General features: G+C 44.4%; 1 protein-coding gene across 1 annotated transcript in view; it reads left to right on the top strand.

Moving 5' to 3' along the window:
* LOC119169777 (beta-scruin-like) overlaps nucleotides 1-21,079 on the top strand; it is a 55,168-nt gene that overhangs the window by 13,474 nt on the left and 20,615 nt on the right. Inside the window, exons 5-13 of the mRNA XM_075883894.1 lie at nucleotides 1,643-1,855; nucleotides 2,562-2,908; nucleotides 12,923-12,975; nucleotides 13,874-13,966; nucleotides 15,654-15,773; nucleotides 17,450-17,637; nucleotides 18,192-18,337; nucleotides 19,103-19,219; nucleotides 20,298-20,481. Of these exons, the coding sequence (XP_075740009.1) occupies nucleotides 1,643-1,855; nucleotides 2,562-2,908; nucleotides 12,923-12,975; nucleotides 13,874-13,966; nucleotides 15,654-15,773; nucleotides 17,450-17,637; nucleotides 18,192-18,337; nucleotides 19,103-19,219; nucleotides 20,298-20,481 (1,461 nt within the window). The remainder of the gene's footprint in view (nucleotides 1-1,642; nucleotides 1,856-2,561; nucleotides 2,909-12,922; nucleotides 12,976-13,873; nucleotides 13,967-15,653; nucleotides 15,774-17,449; nucleotides 17,638-18,191; nucleotides 18,338-19,102; nucleotides 19,220-20,297; nucleotides 20,482-21,079) is intronic.

Here is a 21,079-nt window from a genome sequence, read left to right as displayed (position 1 = left end):
GCCTGATTGTTTCTTTGCTGTTCTAAAAGGCGTAAATATTTATGTTGGCACGATTCATTTCGCCACATGAAACCTGCCTCCAGGTCACTTTGCGAAAAAGCTCCAAGCGCTGGCAAGGCACAGTGGTAAGATGCTCAGCTGGCACACACGGTTCTGAATCTTACTATATCCGCAATGTTTTACAGCAAAAGCTTTCTTCAGATCACAAGGATCGTGTGTGTCATAGTTGCCCATTGCCGCTGCCGATGTCCGTAAACACTATCGCACGAATTAAAAAAAGCCATAATGCCATAATCTAAAAACATGATGTTAATCGAACCCTGGTCCTTTGCAGGACGACGCAGCATTCTACCGCAGCGTCAGGCCAGTGCTTGAAACTGCTTTGCAAATATGGACAGGCTTGATGCCGCGAAAGGAGTCACGTTAATATAAGTAATAAAGCTTTTTAGAACAGCAATGAAACAACCAGGTGTCTTACAATGCGAATTGCGTAACGAGTGGGTCGTCGTATGCTCCAACGCATTAAACATCTTCCTTCATTATTGTTCAGCGTCTCCAGCCGGAGCATATAAAACATGCACAAATTTCTTTGCGAATGTGCAACGGGTACCACGCTTCTCCAAAAAATAACGAAGAATGACATAGTCATCGCCTCTGTCTACATAAAAGTTATTAATTTTTCTGCAAAGGGTACCCTTCAAGTTTGCGTGTAGCAGGTACCCAAAAAGTGTTGAAAAAAAAACTCTGAAAGGCTTTTCTATCTTTGGCTGTCACTGCGCTGCGCGTTTCGCGCAGACTCGGCGTTCTTTTTTAACACAAAAGTATTTTATTCTTGCTCCACTACGGCTACACTGACGCATTTAGGCCACGGAAATGACGTTGTAAAATATGTACTAACAGACTGCCAAGAAGAAACACGAGAAAAAAAGAGTTCTCTAGCGTGGTGACTCACTTGTGCGCACACTTACATCGGGACTCGGGTGCTTTTACCTCTTGTGCTTCAATCGGACGTTTGCTTTGGTTACAGTAGTTAAAGAACTCGAACATCACTTCACTCGCTGCTGCGGTCACGCCTTCGTTAAGAAGGAGCGCACGGATCGCACACGATGAAGTAAGAGTTGTGACAGTTGTTTGCACTTGCCGAACCTGTGCATTATTTCGTTCGTTTGTTTTTTTTTTTGGTGATGTGCTTTACTTGTCTGGATGTCGCAGTTGTTTCTCTGCGCTTTGTCTGTGTATACTCATTTCGTGCGTGCTTTCTGCTTGAAGTGTGTGCTGCAAGTTTCTACCTGCATGCTGGCCGTTCTTTACGTGATATTCCAATTTGTTGCGGTAGCTGTCATTCTTTCTCCTTTGTGGCGAAACAAGGTACAATGAACTCTCAACTACTCCTGCTAGGACACGGTTCTCCTTCGTGTTATACTGATTTCATAACATAGAGACCTATCAGGGTCTGTTTTTTTTTTAATTTTCTTTGTTTTTCTCTGATTTCGCTCGATGGTGGTTGCGAACAAATAAAGAAATTTTTTTCTTTTTGACATAAGCGTAAGCAAAGGGAGGACGTCACATTTTGCCTCATGCATTCATTTGCGCCGCCTTACCGTACACTCATGGTAAGAACACAATGATCGCTATCTTCCAGAATCCTCAACTCGGTGGAGTTGTACAACCCTGCGTCGGACAGCTGGGTTCCGTACCGCCATCTTCCGATTCCCCTTATGGCTTGCGGCGTGGGCTTCTTGGGCGGAATGGTGTATGTGGTAGGAGGGGTGACCACCAAGAAACAGGTGTTTACCGGCATGACGCCCGCCGAAGTGTTGTCCACTGTGCACGCCACGGATCCCAACGAGCGCACGTGAGTGTACAAAGATCCCTTCATCGCTTGTCGAAAAATCTGTAGATACCTCACATCACCAAACTCCGATAACATAAAAGCAATATTTCAGCAGTTCAGAAGGAAATGTGAGGCATGACAGCTTAACGCTAAATAAATATGAACCTCGGGCAGCTGGTGCATTAGATTGGGTGATAGAAACAAAAACGTAGCAGTGCTCTGCTTTTGCATTCACATTGTTCACCTCAACGTCTGCAGTGCTACCGACCCATCGTAAACTTCTTCTTTTATATTTCAGAAAAATATTTACAAAGAACGCAGATATGGTGAAGATATTGAAACAATAATTGGGCTTCATAGGAAAGAAAATTGTGCAGCTTTAATAAGCGGATACAACGCAACAGACATCAACCGGTTAGCCAACAGGCCAGTTACCCAGTTTGTGTTTTTTTTCCATGCGTCTATGTTTGCTACAACCACGCATATCTACGACACGAGCACATGCATAACAGAGGGAAGGGTCTTAGTGCTGTAGTTAACATAAAGTTGGCATTTGTTGACGACGATCGGGAACTTACTTAGAGCGCAACACCAGAAAAAATACAGGACAGAGAAGGAGCAAAGGAGCAAACCAGCTGGCCCAACGTACCGTCTTAATACAATATATTGTTGACGACGAGCTTAATTATTATGACAATTTTTGAATAACCTCCACCACTACGTGCAGCTGGGTACGACGACCGAGCCTCCCTGAGCCCCGCGCCTACTGCACCGCTCTGACCATCCACCACGAACTGTGGCTTGCGGGTGGCCTCAAACCCGCGGGCCGCGACCCCGCTAGCTTCACCAACCTAGTCGACGTGCTCGCGTTCGACTCCCTGCGTGGTCGATGGGAATTCCGTTTCAAGCTTTCTCGTGGGCGTCACGCCGTCGCTGCCGCCAATGCTGACGACCGTGTCTACGTCATCGGAGGAATGACTTGCCTGGAGGGCACGTCTGTGGATGACGTAGACGTGTACCACCGACAGCGGCTCTGTTTCCTCGATTGCCAGTGCCTGCCCAGGAAGCTCACAGGTGGACATTTTGCCCTCATACACACATAATATAAAATATATTAACAATATCAAAACATCAACACAGATATTATACAATAAAATGAGAAGCACGACAATTTTTATAAGCAGATTAAAACAATTCAAACTTCATCACAATACCACAGGTTCACAGTGTCATGGTCCATTTAGTTCCTAAATCAAGCCCCCATAACGAATTTAAATGCTCGAGATACGCGAATAGTCAGGCCTATAATTCTTGACTTAGCTAACGCATCTGCCTTTACATTGTGAAAGAGTCCCTTATGTCCAAGTACCCAAACGAAATTAAACAAACGTATATGTGGTTGAACTAATGATTTGAAAGTAAGAACTTGTCAGTTCTCATTTGCAGCAAGATAAAAACTCACCGGCAGCAAATCAGTTGAAAGTACAACCGAACTAGACGATGCTTTGTATTGGCGAAGAGCTAAGTGTTTCGCAAAACACTTCTGCTACAAAAATGGGTACAAATTGTGGAAGCCGTAGAGAAAATCACCTACTCAAAGAAATAGCAAAGATCCCGATTCCAAATTTTCCTTTATTTTGCAAAACATCTTTCGCAATGACTTTCTTTTTGGGTGAATGAACCAGATAACCATTCAGAATAAAGTTTAAAAGCCGGTGCAACATTAGTTTTGCTTGTTTACGAAAACTTTCGCGAAACTGTATTTTGATATCGCTGTAGCTATCACTGATTAAAAATGCGTCACTAATACGGACACTTCATTCGTCTGAAAGCTCCGTATAGGTAGAACTTGAGTCGTGTGAAATCTCAGCCAGTATTTTTCTAAGCAGGTAGGCTTATTCTGAGTTGGGAGATAAAAAAGAAACTGTTTTAAAACGCCTCACTGGGAATTCATAAAGCTTTAAATATGATTGTACTGCCAACAATATGAAACGTGACTCAAGTGATGGGAGTCTAGCTTCAAGATACGAGGCTTTATTTTCTACAAACTCAGGAACACCTAAACACAGTCGCAAGGCTTGCAGAGAACAAGAGCGCGAGGCTTATAAGCCAGAGCCCAAGCGTATAATACACAATACATTCATGGACCGGCCGAACGTACAGGCTGTTTCACACTTGGGAGAAATCTCAAAGTGCGTGGCATCGTGATGCGGCCAGCGTTGCAACCACGTGATGCAATCATCTGCCCAGCTCAGGCATGCGCAGATGATTCAGGAGTGTTGTTTTGAACCGCATCACCTGCTACGGCAGTTTTTGCTTGCCGCATTGCTGGCTGGAGCGCGGATGTCATTGTTGGTGGTAGAACTGGCTGAATAATCTGCACTAAAGGTTGTGCTCACCACCGGCTCAGACATGCCGATGTGTTCCTCGCAACCAATGCTCCTCTGGAAGCTACCGGTGGCAAAACATTGCAGCGCGCCAAACACCTTCCTCTCTGTGGAAAGGCTACTGGTTCTCTGGCATTCAATAATAGGGTCAAGTTCATCGCAGAAGCTACGCACTGTACGTTTAGACAGACTAAAACATTGCCGGAACTCTTCTTCGCGGAACTCTTCATATGCATCTCTTACCTCGGGTCGTCGTCTCAGCTCAGCTACAGCTGCCGCACAGGGAAAACATGTTGTTGTCTATGTGTTGGGATGTTGAAAAATCGCGAGACTTTACATTTCAATCTAATCCAGGCCACCTTGCAGCCATTTCAGTCCATCCGGTTCCTTTCGGGCGGTCTCTCCGACCGTTCCTTCGCCTTCCTCCAAAAACCGGAAAAAAACTGTCACGTGACACTTCGGCTACGTCACATAGGACGTCATAGCATTTGTCACGGCTCAAATGGACCAATGGCGTGCGGCTGAATGGAACAGACCACCTCCGTCTGGATTTGGAATTTGTATATGGTTGCACCACTGAGCGTCTTACAACATCGCGACCACAACTACATCCGAAGCCACGTGTTAATCATCATGGTCGGCCTCTACATTCTAGTGCGCTGCTTGGCCAGTGCGCGTCGTCTTTATCGTCAGAGCCTGCTAGCACCCGAGCACGTGCGGCTGGCTATATAGCTATAGGGGAGAAGGCCCCAAAGCCGTGGGCCTGCTCCTCCTAGCTCGTGATACGTGACCACCTAGTTTGATAACTGAATCGGTAGGGAAGGACGGAGGGATGGACAGACAGATGGATGGACGATTCACGATTTGCCAATAAAACCATCCGAAGCTTTGCCCCACTCATCATCATTCGCTCCGTGGATATGCTGTGATTTTTTTTTTTTGGCAGGACGGTTCACTTCGCTAGTTAATACAGGACATGCTATAACCAAGCTAAGAGATGTGGCTATAAGAGGGAAAAGAAGAGAAAAGTGAGCCCCGTAACTGTCTGCATCAGGATGCGACACCTCAACAGTAGCTCACGAGGGATGGGGGTAAGGAGGGATTAAAAAGATAGGAGCAAAGGTATATACAGAGAGAGAGAGAGATGTGCTAGGACAGTGAGCAACGACACAACAGAAATAGGAAAGATGGAAACACGGTCACAGGAGTCCAATGACGGGGCACCACTTGCGAGAGCTCTTGTCAGAGTCAGGAGATGAAGTAGGGCCAGCCCAGTCGGCCAGAGCTACGCTGACGTCTGAGATGGTGAGGGCACAACCGGCCGGCACGGAATCCAGTGAGCCTGACCAAGCTAACTACACTAGTCACGGTTAGGCCAAGGTTTTTAAGTCCCATCTTAAAAAGACAGTGCTAATGAAGCCACGTAAAGCTAGAACCTGGCACGCTAGTGGAGGAGCTAACTAAGCTATGCTAATTAACGCGACGATAGTACACTAAGTAAAACAATGCTAACTAGCCCTCACTAATAGAATGTCAATTAGTATCCTGCTAATCAGAATTACTTTTATTGAGCCCATACTAATCATGACCTGACTAATTTGGCCCGAGATAATTGCTTCTCAATTCAAGCCTTTTAATGAAGACAGGACAGCTCAGTGGAATGGTCGTAAGGCCTCAGCCAATTATCAAAATAAAATTAGGACAGAGCTGATGTAGTCTTCACTTCAATGCCAACCACGCATATTAGTAGACGACCAACTTAAAAAGCTGCAAGTATCCAGGTTATCACAAGCTCCTCTATTGCTCCAGCCTTTCACAAGTAGTATAAGCTCACCAAACTATTTTATATGCATAGAAGCTGCCGGGTATCGTTCACCGTATCGAACAGATTACAGTCACACCGGCACCACTACAGTCACGAGTTGAACTCTGGCCTTCTCAGAATCAAGAAGTTCCTATCCGAGTTCACGCGTCAATCAGTGTGAATGACAGATGCCCGCGGTGAAGATCGGATTCGCCAACAACGTTTGCTCTCGCGAAGGAGCAGTGCTCTTGTCGAGCGGCACGATTATTCTATCAGCTTTATCGCGAAGACCGTTCACAGACGCACGCAGTAGTAGAACCGATATCATCCCGCGGCCGCGATGTCTGCATTCAATTTACCCGCGCTAACGACCTATGTAATCACAGCTGCGTTGCTGCGATGATGCGAGCGCCCCTGGTGACCAACTGACCTTATATTTATCTGCCATGTTTGATTGAAGCAAAACGAGATGCATGAGTGTGCTGGGTGTGCACCCTTGCTGCCTTCAAGAGAATAAATTTCCATGCTGCAAGTGGTACGAAACAAGCCCCGCCACGGTGGTCTAGTGGCTAAGGTACTCGGCTGCTAACCCGCACGTCATGGGATCGAATCCCGGCTGCGGCAGCTGCATTTCCGATGGAGGCGGAAATGTTGTAGGCCCGTGTGCTCAGATTTTGGCGCACGGTAAAGAAGCCCATGTGGTCGAAATTTCCGGAGCCCTCCACTACGGCGTCTCTCATAACCATATGGTGGTTTTGGGACGTTGAACCCCATATATTAATCAGCGGTACGAAACAAGCTGTTCGAAAGAACACAAACGTCTACGAACACGCCTGTGGGAGGTGCGTGTTGATCTGACAAAAAAATAGCGTGACAACCACGCTGACGTCGCTGCACTGTTAAAATGTTCACTGATTGGCGGCGCTGGCGTGATCGCACGCGGTGTTTTTGTGATAACTTTCGCACAAGTACCACATGCGCTTCCAACGCGATGCGCGTTCCTGTAGCCATTTTTATCAACGCTGCTATCTCGCGCTCCGCGCTGTCTTCATGACATGGCCATCGCGAGCGAGCCCGGAGCGAAATCGTCTGCCCGAGAACCACGGGAAATTCTGCATAGTACCCCTGAACTGAAGATTTATACATAGTACGCACATAAACCACATTCCAGTGAAACGCACGTGGGATTCGCTGAAATCTTTCGGATTTTCGACAGCTGGTGGGAGGGTACCGATTCTCTTTCATCGTCATCTCTGCATCACGAGTCAAACCACATTTAAGAATTAACGGACATTATTTCCTTTATTAAAATCACTTGATAATGTCCGCAGACTACTCATGGGCATTTGCAGAAAACTTCTGGCTTCTGAGATCGACAACCAGCTCCACAACGACAATGAATGTGCGTGCGTGATCACAGTAAAGTGTAAAAAAGATTACCCACTTATTGGAGTACACCTGGAGCCAAGCATGACTTTACACGCTTCAAAAAATTTTATTGCAAGAACATCTGGCCCACACATCATTTTTGGTGACTTCAATACCCGCAATGAAATTTAGGGCAGCTCACATTCTTGTGCGTGAGGAGCCAAGTGCGCTAAAATACTTTCGAAACATTCTGTTGAACCTCTAAATGAAGCAACTGTTATATATCTGCGAGGCTATTCCACTACCAGGAGCACCATCGTAACCTTCGCAACAAGCTCAGTTGCCCATAATATTTACTGATGCACCGACTTGGAAACACGTGGGAGTGATCACTACCCAATCATCGAAACAGCAGCAGATGCAAAGATGTCATCAAAAAAATTATTTAGGGGTGTACAGATAGCGATGCTTACAAAGACGCCGCTAGGAGAGGAAATACTGCTGAAACCAAGGACGAAGATTTACTCACTACAATGTCTCACTGCCTAAGTGAATGCATGTGCGTTTCAGCTAAGAATGACATATTTTTGCCGAACGACGAGGAGTTTGAAAAGCTGTGTGCTTTTCGCAGGCTATCTGAAAGGGAAAAAAATGCGGATAAATTGTCTTGATGATCTTCGAGTCTGCCGACGCATATAACGTCCCATACGACGTTACCTGAATAAACGTAGCTGGCAAATTTAACCCGACTTTTGGTTCATACTGGATGTTCGTCACCCGGTAGCCGAAATCTTGCGGTTCTCTAAAGGCATGTGCACGCCATCTTAGCATCTTCACTTTTTCACCGAACTTTACCTTCACAAACAGAAATCCCTCGAATAGCTGCCGGAAGAATACTGCACAGTGTTAAGTTTCAATACCTTGGAGCCCTTCCGCAAGCAATATGTCTGAGAACTCACGAGAGGCAGTGCCTGCATTGGATTTGCCTTTCACAACTGAGAACTCAACACTGCAATCAGCAAATCAAACAGGCACACATCACCCGCGGTCACGACGAAATAATCCATGAAGCCATTTCGGCAGTATACCTTTCGCCTCTCACCTACAACTCCTGGAATATTACAATTCTTCATGGCTGTCTGGTGAGGTTTTCAAAGAATGGAAACTCACTAAAATGGTGCCCAATTTGAAACCTTCTAAGCAGCCAACAAGCTGCGCGTCTTTCCGAATGGTTGCTCTGCTTTGCGTTGTCGAGCTTATGTATCGGATGGTTCGTGAACAACTGGCGTGGTTCCTGGAAAGCCACGACAATTTTCTCCAAGAAATGAACGGATGCCGCCAAGGTAGGTCACATGTCAATAACGTGACCACCGTCGTCTCGTCACTCGAATAGGACCTCGAAGAAACGAGGCTGCAGGAATACTGATGCATAGAGTCCAGTGAGCACACTATTCTGAAACATGGCCTTTCTTTCTTATTTGGAAGACATATGTCGAAAAGCATACGTTTGTTACTACTGCATCTTTGCGCAATCGTTTACGCAGCTACCGATGAAAGTACTCCGCGTTGAATGTTATCCGCATCGTTCCGCTGCCTGTTGGACACTGCACTCAACTTTTTCACCGACATTAAAACGCACCTCACAATTTCTCACACACTAGAAAACGCAAACAAGAGCAGGACAATAAAATGCGTGAGGGCGTGTGTCATCGCAGACAAATTTTACGAGCGTGCCTTCATTCCACGCAGTGCAAGATTGCACAAAATAAGCTTGTGATGAGAGGGCGCCAGCAAAAAAAAAACACATTTCGTGTTAATAAAAAATTGTCATGAACTCTTTGCTCACTACACCAATCTATTATTGTTGAGGGAAAAATTTTATTTCTAAAGGATAGTGAGGCTTCGACTTTGATTAAATATTGGTTTTTCACCATTGGTGTTTGTTTCCTCCACACATAGTCGCGCATAAATTGCAGCTCCATCTACCTATTTAAATACACTTTTTGGGAGCGGCGCCAGATACTTCTGTCGGTCGACGTCGCCTTGATAAATTGCGCATGCGCGGCCCAGTCCCTTAGTGCCGTATCTGCTCACTAAATGACGCGTTCCTTGTTTGCCTTTCCTTATGTCGTTTTAGATGTGAAGGACATCTTGATTGATATGTGGGGTTTAACGTCCCAAAACCACCATATGATTAAGAGAGGTGCCGTAGTGGAAGGCTCCGGAAATTCAGACCACCTGGGGTTCTTTATTAACCTGCACGCAAATCTGAGCACACGGGCCTACAACATTTCCGCCTCCATCGGAAATTCAGCCGCCGCAGCCGGGATTCGAACCCGCGACCTGCGGTTCAGCAGCCGAGTACCTTAGCCACTGGACCACCAGGGCCGGGCGTGAAGGACATCTTACTGAACTTCGGTGACATTGAGCGTATCTATCTATCTATCTATCTATCTATCTATCTATCTATCTATCTATCTATCTATCTATCTATCCAGCCGCTTACGTTTGGGTGCTCTTGTGGTCACAACATTATTTCGACGTGAATCAAAATTAGCATGGGAGGGTAAGATGGTTTACTAATATGACGTGTTGGTCAAGACTTGAATAATGTCACAATATCGTCACATACGTCCACAACACTTCACGCTAGACAGTGGCACATACCCGCGGGTGGGTATGTGCTGCTGGTATGCGGGTATGTGCCATACGTTATTTAAACTTACTATCTACCCAGAACGACGTGTTAATTCTGCCTGAATGCTGACGCGAACATCGCGAGATGAAATCCCAGTGCTGTGGTCACATTTTAGGTACGAAAGATTTGAGATCCATGTACCCGACATTTAACTGTCTCCAAGAACAATAGGTGGTCGAATTCTTTCTGAGCTGGCCACACAACGTTCCTTATGATCGTATTGTAGGTCTGACAAGTTTAACTTCAGCAATTATATAATTAGTTATGACATAACAATAAGAATCAAGTTTACAGTCACAGGCTCAAACATGGTATCGTCAAGTCGCAATACTACTTGGGCATATTTTGTCAAAGTGAGCACCGTGGCAGATTACTTATATCGTAACTGTAGCCAGCCAGCCTGTAGCCTGACTCGAAAATTCAGTTCTATCAATACGATAGTCTTTGTGCCGAGGCCCACGAAGACTTCGATGGTGTATTTTAGTCACAGAAGTGACGCCGGTAAAACACGCTAAACCGTCATCGGAAGTGTAACCCGTGACCTCTTTGTCAGGGGCAACTGACGAAGGGCGCGAAACCTCTGCGCGTCAGCCAATAGCCTCGTGCTATAATAAAATGAGCCTTTTATAACTGCTAGAGTCTTCTGAGCACTTTCCGAAAAGTACAGTAATGCATTTATTATTACCGTGGCATCAGCGACTAGTTCATTCCGGGCGTCTTTTCTCTGCGTGCACTACATTCGGCACTATTCTTTCAAAGGTATGTACCATTTTGTCAACGCCAAACACACCCCCAAAAGGAAGTTTCACGGCAAGTGTCGATGTCACTCATAGTCTTCATTCATACAGAAAAAAAATGGCAGCATATTCACGGAGGGAATTGTGGAGAATGAGGCGAAGCATCCGTCCGTCCATTCGTTCTTGCTTCCGTCTGTCCATGCGTGCGTCTGTGTGGCCACCCGTGCGTCCATCCGCCAGTCCGTGCGTCCACACGTTCATCTGTGCGTTCGTCCCTGCGTTCGTCCTTGCATCCGCTCCTGCGTCCGTCCATGCGTCCATCAGTCCGTGTAGCCATCCGTGCGTCCGTCCATGCACCTGTCTGTGTGTCCGTTCGTCCAGCTATTCAACTCTCGAAGTACCACCAACTCGCATCTTTTCATCATATATTCCTCATAGAGAAGCACTGCCATCTAGCGGACATTCCAAGGACTGAACGAGTAGACACGGCTTGCGCCTCGTGTCTACTTCGCACCTATAACCACCTCGAGTTCATGGTATATACTAGTTCACTGTATTCATGGCACTGCGGCCCTACGCTCGCTAAACCTTTCTAAAACTAAGGAGGTTACGCCCAGCGAGTATAACATAGCAACCCTTTCTTGCCAGATAGTGCTCAATGTACATGCGAATGGCTGCAAAGGGGGAAACAGACAAGAGAATTCGGCTATTAGTTAACGCTCACGCTGCGAATTTTTTATTGTTCAACAACGCACAGAAGAAATCTCCCACCGGCACCACCTTGGAAGTCAAAATGGTACACTGGTTACACAGTACTACTACGACTACGAGGGGCGAACGGGTAACGGTATAAGGAGCTTCACCCCTAAAATAGCTGTGCAACGCGTAGAACAGCGCATCTGATTCGTGTTGATGTAAAGCTCCGCGTTCCGCGCTAACGCTCGCCGCGCGCAAGTTGAGGCCGGCCAACAGACAAGGCAAAACATTCATTACATTTCTGTCTGTCCGGGCTGTGGCATTGAATAACTCCAACATTGCGCGAGTAGGCGACGATAGCCAAAGTTCAGTGTCTCACCAATCGCGTTCTTGTAGGACAAAACCTTAACGTGGCGCATCAACGTTAAGCGGTGGTACAGCTGCCAAACACCAACAGACATTCTGCAAGCTTTCTTATATAAATACGCAGTAAACACTAAAATACTTGCGTAAGACACATTTTAGCTTCCTGTTTTGCCGATTCCTAAGACGGAGGAATTATTAATCATCTTTCTTTGTGAATTTGCACGTGCCTACAATACAAATGTGAAGACGTGGGGCGTTTTTCTTTCGAAAATAACTATTAGCCACACTAATTCAAGACCCGTAATGCACAGTCAAACATTCATGTCATCAACTGTATCGTGGACAGCCAGGTGGGCATACAATCAACTTACAGACGCAAGAACATTAAGGCGCCCGTCATTACCGAATACTCAGACCCAAGTAGGGAAAATATCTTATCGAATGACCAACTTTGCATAAAAACCGTCATATCTCGGTGTAAATTACTCTATGAAGAACCCGTAAATTTTTAATGAATGGTAGCTATGCAAATTGCATGTTCCTAATATCACACCTTTGGATATATGTGCTACAAAGCCATGAAGATAAGCTTAGCATGCTTCAAAAGGAATACCGCATTCGTAGCTGCCACGTGTGCGTTCTGCGGTTGCTGTTCGCTAGTGATGCTATTAGAAATTTTCTCTTAGATGAATCATTTGTTGCTGTCGTAAAAAAATTGTGAAACAACTTTCCTTGGGTTCCTTTATTTTATGTTAGGTGGCGTAAGTGAAAAAAATCTAAATCTAAGGAACTCATACGTATACACGCAATAGTCGCAAAAATTTCAGGGCTCGTATTAAAACTTTCCCTCCCACCCTACTGTGAAAGATTATGGGTTCATCGCTTTAAGAACGAATAATATTGAACTTCGTGCCGTATTAAAAAGATGATCATACGCCGTTCTACATAGTGTGCCTAATAATTTGCTAAAGTGTTTTCAAGAACGATGAGCAATATTTGCAGCTCAAAATGCCTATTTGTATTTTTGTACAGGACTGGCTGCCGTAGCAGTGCCGCCAGATGCATCGGATGGATCTGGGTCGAAGGTAATATGCTGGTTGGTTATTTAGTCGCTTTTGTTGTGTTCGTTCTTGTAAACCTGGTGGCGTGATTCAAAGACGTTCAAGAAGATATACAGATCTCTACGGAAATAGGTAATAGAACGCTCTTGCTATGTACTTTAATTTAAAATTCACTATCTCAATTCAGAGTGAATGCTGCTCAACACTAAGATCCGTTGTACGTTTTTTTGTCACTTCAGACTATGCTTCATTATCAACCACCTTTACCTATTAAAGTGTTTTTAGGAATAATGGCGTACAACACTACGTATTGTTGCGTGATGGTGACGTATTGTCTTCTGGCCTAGAATATTTCACCTTAAGCAAACGTTACTACAAGAACTCCGAAGTGCTAGGTTAGGGGAAATCCCTTAATATTATCAAATATTGAGAGAAATGATTTAAATATATTTTAAAGAGGATTTTGCGCACAGAGCTCGCAGCTAACACAAAAATTACAAACCCACTTTCTTGTCTAGATCAACGTTTACCTTCTTTATATATCTCGCGAGAAATTTCTGAAGTTCAAGAATAGGAACTGAAAAATAATTGAGACAAAATTGATACTGCGCTAAATTTTATCGCTAAGAGAATAACATATTCAACTTAGCAACTGTGCTGCCAAAAAAAAAGTTCAGAAATACAATGAAAACTCAGACATGACCATTGCTCTTTATTATTTTTATTATTTTTGTTGGTTTTTTTCAGATTTCTGAGAAGACAGCCTAAACATTTTCTCTATTTTCCCGCACATGCAGATACGGAGATGCAATAATTCATTTCATCATTGAATTCACTTCATTCCCGATGTACGAGGCTTAATAAAGTGTGACTCATCTTCACATGAGGCCGCGTCATCAGTCCTCACAATTCTTTGTCTCAGAGTGCTGCGAGCTCAAGAGCCCCGTCATCGCTGAAACTGGAGCAGGGTGACCAGGAAAAGAAGAGGCGGCCGCACCAGCCTCCTAAAAGTTTGGTCAGTAGACTGATCGTTGCTGCGAACTTGCCCGATGAGATATATAGTTTTGTGCTATTATGCGTGATCTTTCTTTTAGATGAATTTGCCGCTGAGCTATTAAACTGCCATCAAAATCCAGCTTCCATTTCTCTTACATTCACTGAATTGAATTTGCAGCAGTTGCATTTGTCAAGTGAAACGTTCAAAATGAATACTCCGTGAGAACTTGCCTCTCAGGACTCAATGAGTGATACGTGCCTACAAACAACTCAGTGAGAGCTCACTTAGTAAAATGCAAATTATTACACTACCCTAGGTTTAGATTTCTCAAGTCAGCTCCATCAGTAATTCTGTGAAATGATGTACAATACCATGTGTTAAAGATATACCTTTTAAAATGTGTGTTCAAAAATACCTGCAATATTTGCACAGATAGAGTTGAACACCCACTAATATTGCATTTATACTCCCTTCAGACTTGCTAGTTCTTATGTAGCCCAATCACACGTGTCTACCAATCTGTTTGCTTTTGAATGCCAAGCATTTGCTTGCATACTAACAAGACAACTTAAACTTTTCTATCTATTTATCTATCTATCTATCTATCTATCTATCTATCTATCTATCTATGAGGCTGCCAACGTCTGCGTGCTCTCCTGATCACCTGCTACACGTGAGGTAGACCGAAATTAGCATGCAAAACTAAGATGGTTTGATAAGTGCGATTCTAATGTTAAAACTCTTTCGTCTTAGACGTCATACTCTTCGCTCGCTACACTTCTGACACATATCCGTGTACGACGGCAGTGGTGTGCCGGTATGCTCTACAGGTTTGTGGTAGTCTACATGTACCGAGAGCAGAATTTGGTAACTTAATGATGACGGATCAGAAAAAAAGCAACATCGGCAGCATTGGCCCGAGGAAAACACATATCTCAAAAGGAGTCGAACAAAGCAATCAGCGTAGCAATCGACCATTCTACCATAGAACCATGTCAGCTCTCGAAATCTTTTTTTAATAAGGAGCTACGAATACGTAACGTAAGTGAAACGTCAATTTGGTCGCAGGGCTGCCAATTCAACTTTATAAATATTACATATATACTTTTATCATACCGGCGTACCTCTAGTTTAGCGTCGATTGTAATTAAGCGTCATTTAATGAAGTTCTTCCAAGTACCACCATTTAGAGCAGCCATCATCCTCGCAAGCACTAGCACTGCATTTCTGCCTACCTGATGTTAGCAATACCTCTCAACAGGATAGAAAGGTGAGCTAGTTAACTAGTGAAGCACTCGTGCTATGTGCCTCCACTTTGCTTCGTTTGTGTGTTCCTCCAATACCTCCAGTTCGCGGAACAATCAAGTTGGTAATACCCATGTGGCTCTAAACATGGTTACGTCACTGTAAGCAGCTAGTTAAACGTACACGACTCTTCAATATACATGTCTACGCATGTAAAACTTCAACACATGTTTAGTTTGATTTAGCAGCATTCCATTCAAGAGAAGAACAACACAGCACTCATCTTTCCTCCGCGTGCTTTGAATAACATCAGTTTGTATGATATGTGGGTTCGGCGGAATTTTTTTTTCGGAAGATGACCCGCAATATTGTGTCATCTTATTCACTCGGCAGAGTTACTTTAGTTTACTTAGCTGGAAACACCTGTTAATTTTAATGATAACATATTTTCTTCTCGTAGCACGCAGACAAGGACCGCTCAACCGAGGAGATTGAAGTGCCTCCTGAAGTGCGCACCAAGATCACGCCTCGTCCTCGGGCCCGAACTGAAGCTGGAGACGTCGAGGATAGCACTGAGGGCGTACGTATGAAGTACATGTACTCAAGGAAGGCGTTCACAGTATTTATAATGTATTACTTGCGCATCTCTCAATTAATGTAGAAATACCTGCCTGGTTCATTGCGGTAGAGAAAAATTTGTTTGCAGTTCCCAAATGTATTAGTGGTAGCCTAATCAAAGGATATGAAATGCTTCTCTAAAGAAACATTGCTATACAAGATCAATAGAGACTAAGAAAAGAGTACAATGTTATTCACACTGTAAAAGTTGCAACACCGTCTTTTTTGAGTTAACCCCGCGCTTGCGCGTTATCTTTTAAAAGGCATTTAACACGTGCCCCTCTATAACAAACGCCTGACGTGTAAGCCTAGAGATTCATATAACTTTTTGAGCTCTAATTCGCTAACGAACACATCAGCGAATGTTTTGTGTTATTGTACTATCCTTCTCTATTTGCGGTTTTGTTCATAAAGTTCCTTTGCAATAGGAAGCTTATTTACGGCCAATTCTGTGTTCCTCTCTTAAAAACAGAGGTTGAAGTTCGGATCTTTTTTCTTTAACAATACAAAAAGACCTCAAAATATATATAATACACTTGGGCATAGTGATTTCGACTATCATATCAGAAGGAAACAGTGAACAATTAGGCCGACAGGACACTACAGAGTTTTGATGTAGCTTTTGGCATTGGTCACACAGATTATCCGACACAATTTTCTTAATAATTTGCATTTTGGTCGTGGGTTAGGTGCAGGCTGCTTGTAAGGAGCCCTGCAACATTTTTGGAACTAGGTTGGAATAGTTTCACTCAAGGAGTTACCCTGTTTCGTGAATTCGCCACCGCAAAACTATTGAGATTGTGCCGAACGAGCGGAGGAAGCGCAGAAAGCTAAGCAGAAACGAACAGCACAGGGCAAACAAATTGTGTACGAGTGCCTCGTGACCGAGAACTTCTTTCTTTCTTTCTTTTTTCCTTTTTTTAGTTTCTATTTCTTTTTTGTGATTGCATGGCTTTTCATTGGGGTAGCGTGCACAGTCACGGACAAGTTGCAGCCTCCCCCGGCGACACCAAAAACAACGAGTGCACGATGCTTGAATCGACTATTGGATAATACTTGGCCTGTGGCGCAGCAATGTTAGAGGCAGCAGTCTCATTTGCCGACTGATGAAAAAGCGATTTTTCGGTGAAATGAAAATTTTATCGGAAATCCTAGGTCACGTGTGATGTGATGATATTTGGCTCTCGTGTTCTGGAGATCCTAAAGATATTCAGTGTTTTCTTGCCAAGTTCAAAAAGTGTTCCAGGGCTGCTTTAAAAACCTTTAGACGTTCTAGCTCTAATCTGAACATCAATGAATTGCATTGTTCTTGAATATCCATATTTCGTAAGGAGTCCATCTAGGACGGGATAGGATGCATTGTGTAGATAAGAAACGTTCATAGTATATGCCTCAACCTAGACGGGAAAAAAGGCTCCTCATAGCCCTTAGACAAGCTCTTCTGAAAGATGTCGAGCTGCAGCATGTGTACTCACTTTTCTGTCTTTTTAGATATCTAGTCAGTCAAGGCTTTGCTGCTGCGTTGTCTGAAGAGCGTCCTGCTGATTTCTTGGCTGACGAAAAAGGCACGCCGTGCCCTGAGGTGCAATTGACTGATTTTCTAATCCAGCCTTTTTCTTACTCTCGTTCGCCGTGCAGGGTCATTGGCCTCCGAGCCGTTTATCCCTCGACTCAAAGACCTTCCTGGGAGTGGAGACGTTGAAGCTTCGCACTCCGCTAAGTCGTCCCAGCCTTCCGCGCTTCTACCACTACGTCCCCACGGCTCCCGCCAACGATCCGCACAGCGGAATTACAGTTCGCGTGGACGACGACTTCAAGCGAACAAAGTGAGTCCGCGTGTGTAGACCAGAGGGACGCACAGTTATAGAGTATTGAGCAAATATTGCAAAACTGATTGTTGTTTCGTAATAAAAGAGGTGGTGGTCTGATTTTGCATTAGGTAAAGGGTGTCAAGCTAAGTGATATCTGACTCCTTAGGAATGTCAATCCTGAGTTTATCAGTTTTTTGTTTCTGAACTTTGTCGTACCTCACGCGGTGTTGCTCTACCTTCAGATTAAAGCCCACGCTTGACCAACAACGATTTGTTGTGAAGGCGTCAAGGTATATAAATCTGTGAGGACGTCATAAATGTTGATCTGTGATGTTATATATAACGTCAGTAGTCTGTCATCAGTGGTGTTTGATATGTTTGAGATTTTCTGAGTGGTCGGTGAAAGCGCCAACGATAACATTTTGAGTTTTCTGAGGCATGATCGCCATTTTGCCACTACGAATGCTTGCACTGTGAAGGTTCTACAACACTACAACGGTTTTCTCCGACATCTTAAGACAACATTTTATTGGTGGTTGCAGCACTTTATAGAGTAAAAAAACTTGCAGGGAGGTGCTAGGACTACGTGACGCCAGCGGACTTCCGCCTTTCGCCCGGAAGTTGCGGAGGGTGAAAAAGGTGCAGGACGAGACACTGCCGATTATCCTGACCTTTGGTGGCCTTGATCCGAGAGATCCCCTCAACTACGCTAACGGCAAGTCACTTTGACAACCGCAAACTGAAATATTCCAGTCTTGGCCTAAGCTTGATCGGTAGGTGAGCTCTAATTGGACCAATTCAGTGATGGTTTGCTTGCACTTTTAATTATCCATCCTAGAATTCCAAGGTACGAAAGTATGAAGACCTTGAGTAATCACCCTTCTATCCGAAGCTATCGGAGCTCGTGTTATGAGAATCCTCTTGAGGCTTACTTACAACCTAGAGTCTTTTTTGTTGCCGTATTATGGTAATGCAACATGCATGTCTCGGCACGCAGACTTGTAAACAAGGGTATTTCTTTATTATAATGGCATATATTTATATGAGCATTTCTTGAAGATGCGCGTCTATTTTTAGCGGGCTAACTGTAAATAAAGGTAGTTATAACTTGTGCCTAATGCAATTATACTTAGTCTGAGGGAGCTACAGAAATGAGCTCCCTCATTTGCCGTCATTTTATATAAAGATGTTAGAGGAGAGGCACCAAACAGAGCCGCCTACGTCTTCCTGGATACAGTTTAAAAAACGGATATATTTAAGTAAACAAACCACTTTGACTGCTTTTCATGTAAGGTTCAGGTAGAAAAAAGGTTACGCCCTTCTAAAACTAACCCGTTAACTCACTGACAAGTAACCATGCATAAAAAAAGTTAAGGATATAAGGCCAGCGTGTAAACTCTCCTTAAGCACTGCTTCATTCTTCGGCGTGAACTGACCTGCCACGTACTGACACTCTTCTTCATGTTGCCCTACTGAACAGGACGCGTAGTCCTGCACTACCACGTGCTCAAGAACCGGTGGGACCTCTGCGGGATGATGCCCGAACCGCGGAGCTACCACGCAGCCGTGCTCATCGGAAAAACGGTCTACATCACAGGTAAGATGTCATGTCCTTTGACAGCTCTTGAAGTGTGGCAGTAATATTTGTCATTCTACAGGCCAACATAAAAAATTGGTTCCATTTATGCCGTGCGTGTAGCAAGAGAAATGTTTGGTCCATCGGTCATTTTTTCAAGCCTATCTGTGTGTCCAAGTAGAAGAGCCTTGGTGACTACAAGGACTACGTAGCGAAGTCGAAGCCGCTTCGCCAAAATTCACATAGCCGATGAACCATGAAGACCCCAAACATATGAGATCTTCATAGTCACCAGTTCCTTGTCATTGGCCGAGAGGTTGAGCAGTGGCGCCTCCGGCCCTTACTTGTTCTCCATAAGATGCGAGCGGGCAGCTTTCTTCAAAACCCATACCCGTAATTTGCCAGCAGCGGTGAACATGAAGCAACCTGCTACATAGAAGTTCATATAATGACTCATTTCAACTCTAAAGCATTTTAATCAAGTTTTCTAGAGCCCCAGCATGGACGCATTTAAGCCCAGTATGGACGCATTCCACACTCACAACATGTCCACAAAAGTTGAGTTCTTCGTAACCACAGTGGCATTTCTGAGGCTTCAACGGTAGGTTTGACCGATTGGATGACCCTTGTGCATGTTGTGCTCATTAAGATGTTCGCAGAAGCTGATTGGAAACACGACTACGTCATCTAGGCAGAAAAGGCTGCTTTCCCGTATAATTCGTCCAATACAGTGTCAATCATGCGTTGAAACATAGTTGGCGCAAAGGAGAGACCAAGTGGGACCACTAGAAAATGGTAGAGGCCATCTGGCATGACAAATAAACTCCCTACTTCTTAGGGCGCGTTATAGTGCTGTTTTATTATCCTTCTCTCCGAGGCGAGGCTCAAATCCAGGCCTTCGTCCACAAGCCTGCAGAAAAATAAAGACATGTGATTATGCTAAAACGTATTAAAGCTCGCGCTGGCTATGTCGTCATAACATAACTAAATATGGATAGCCTAGTGATGTAATTTGCTGTGTCTTCTTCAGGGGTATTAGGTAGGCCTGCTGTGAATTGTTTGAAGATACGCCGAAAGCTTGCACGTATTTTTCTCCAAGGCGGGTTCGATCCAGAGACCCGAAAGTGCGGAGAGCTGGTGGCCTGCAAGACTACGTTCGCCTACGACATCGACACCATGGAGTGGAGTCGTAAGGCCGACATGAAAACTGGCCGAGCGGCGCACGGTGCGGCAGCATTCAAGGACAAGCTTCTCGTGTTCGGCGGTAGAGGTCGCTTCGGAAGGTCAGTCTTAGGACGTAGGATGGGCTTACAGAGTTTCTCGTTATTAGATATTAGAATACCTAGTCCAGCTTTTCAAATCATATTGAGACCTTAACTATGCAGACTAATAGGGGAACGTCGTCTAGCGTTAGTTTAATCAGGCACTTGAAATAATCAACGCAACTCAGTGAAATTTATCCCCTGCAGTCATTAATTGAATGTGGCAGTGCTAAAAATGAGTGGACACATTTTTGGTCCAAATGAAGCCCAGTGATGAATGTAAGACAATAAAAAAATTTACACCGCTATTCCATTGTCTATACAAAAAAACAAGATTGTGTTAAGAAGTAAAACACTTGTAGTAATTTGCTTTGAAGAGAATCTCCAATCTTGATTACTATGTCTCGAGCATCTAATTATTGTGAAAATAAAAAGAAGCAATCACTTGTTGCAGACAGACAAAGAAACAATTTGCACTTGCGGCATCATATGCGGGCTCTGGACGTGCACCCTTTCGTCTTGCATGCAGCACTATAGAAAACTGTGAGTTGCGTGGGCCGACGAGTGGTTAAGACTTTCATACCGGATGACATTACGGAGTCGGAGTTCCATATTGGAG

The sequence above is a fragment of the Rhipicephalus microplus genome, chromosome 2, assembly GCF_043290135.1.
Source record: "Rhipicephalus microplus isolate Deutch F79 chromosome 2, USDA_Rmic, whole genome shotgun sequence".
Lineage (NCBI taxonomy): Eukaryota > Metazoa > Arthropoda > Arachnida > Ixodida > Ixodidae > Rhipicephalus > Rhipicephalus microplus.
This window is presented reverse-complemented; position numbering and strand designations above follow the sequence as displayed.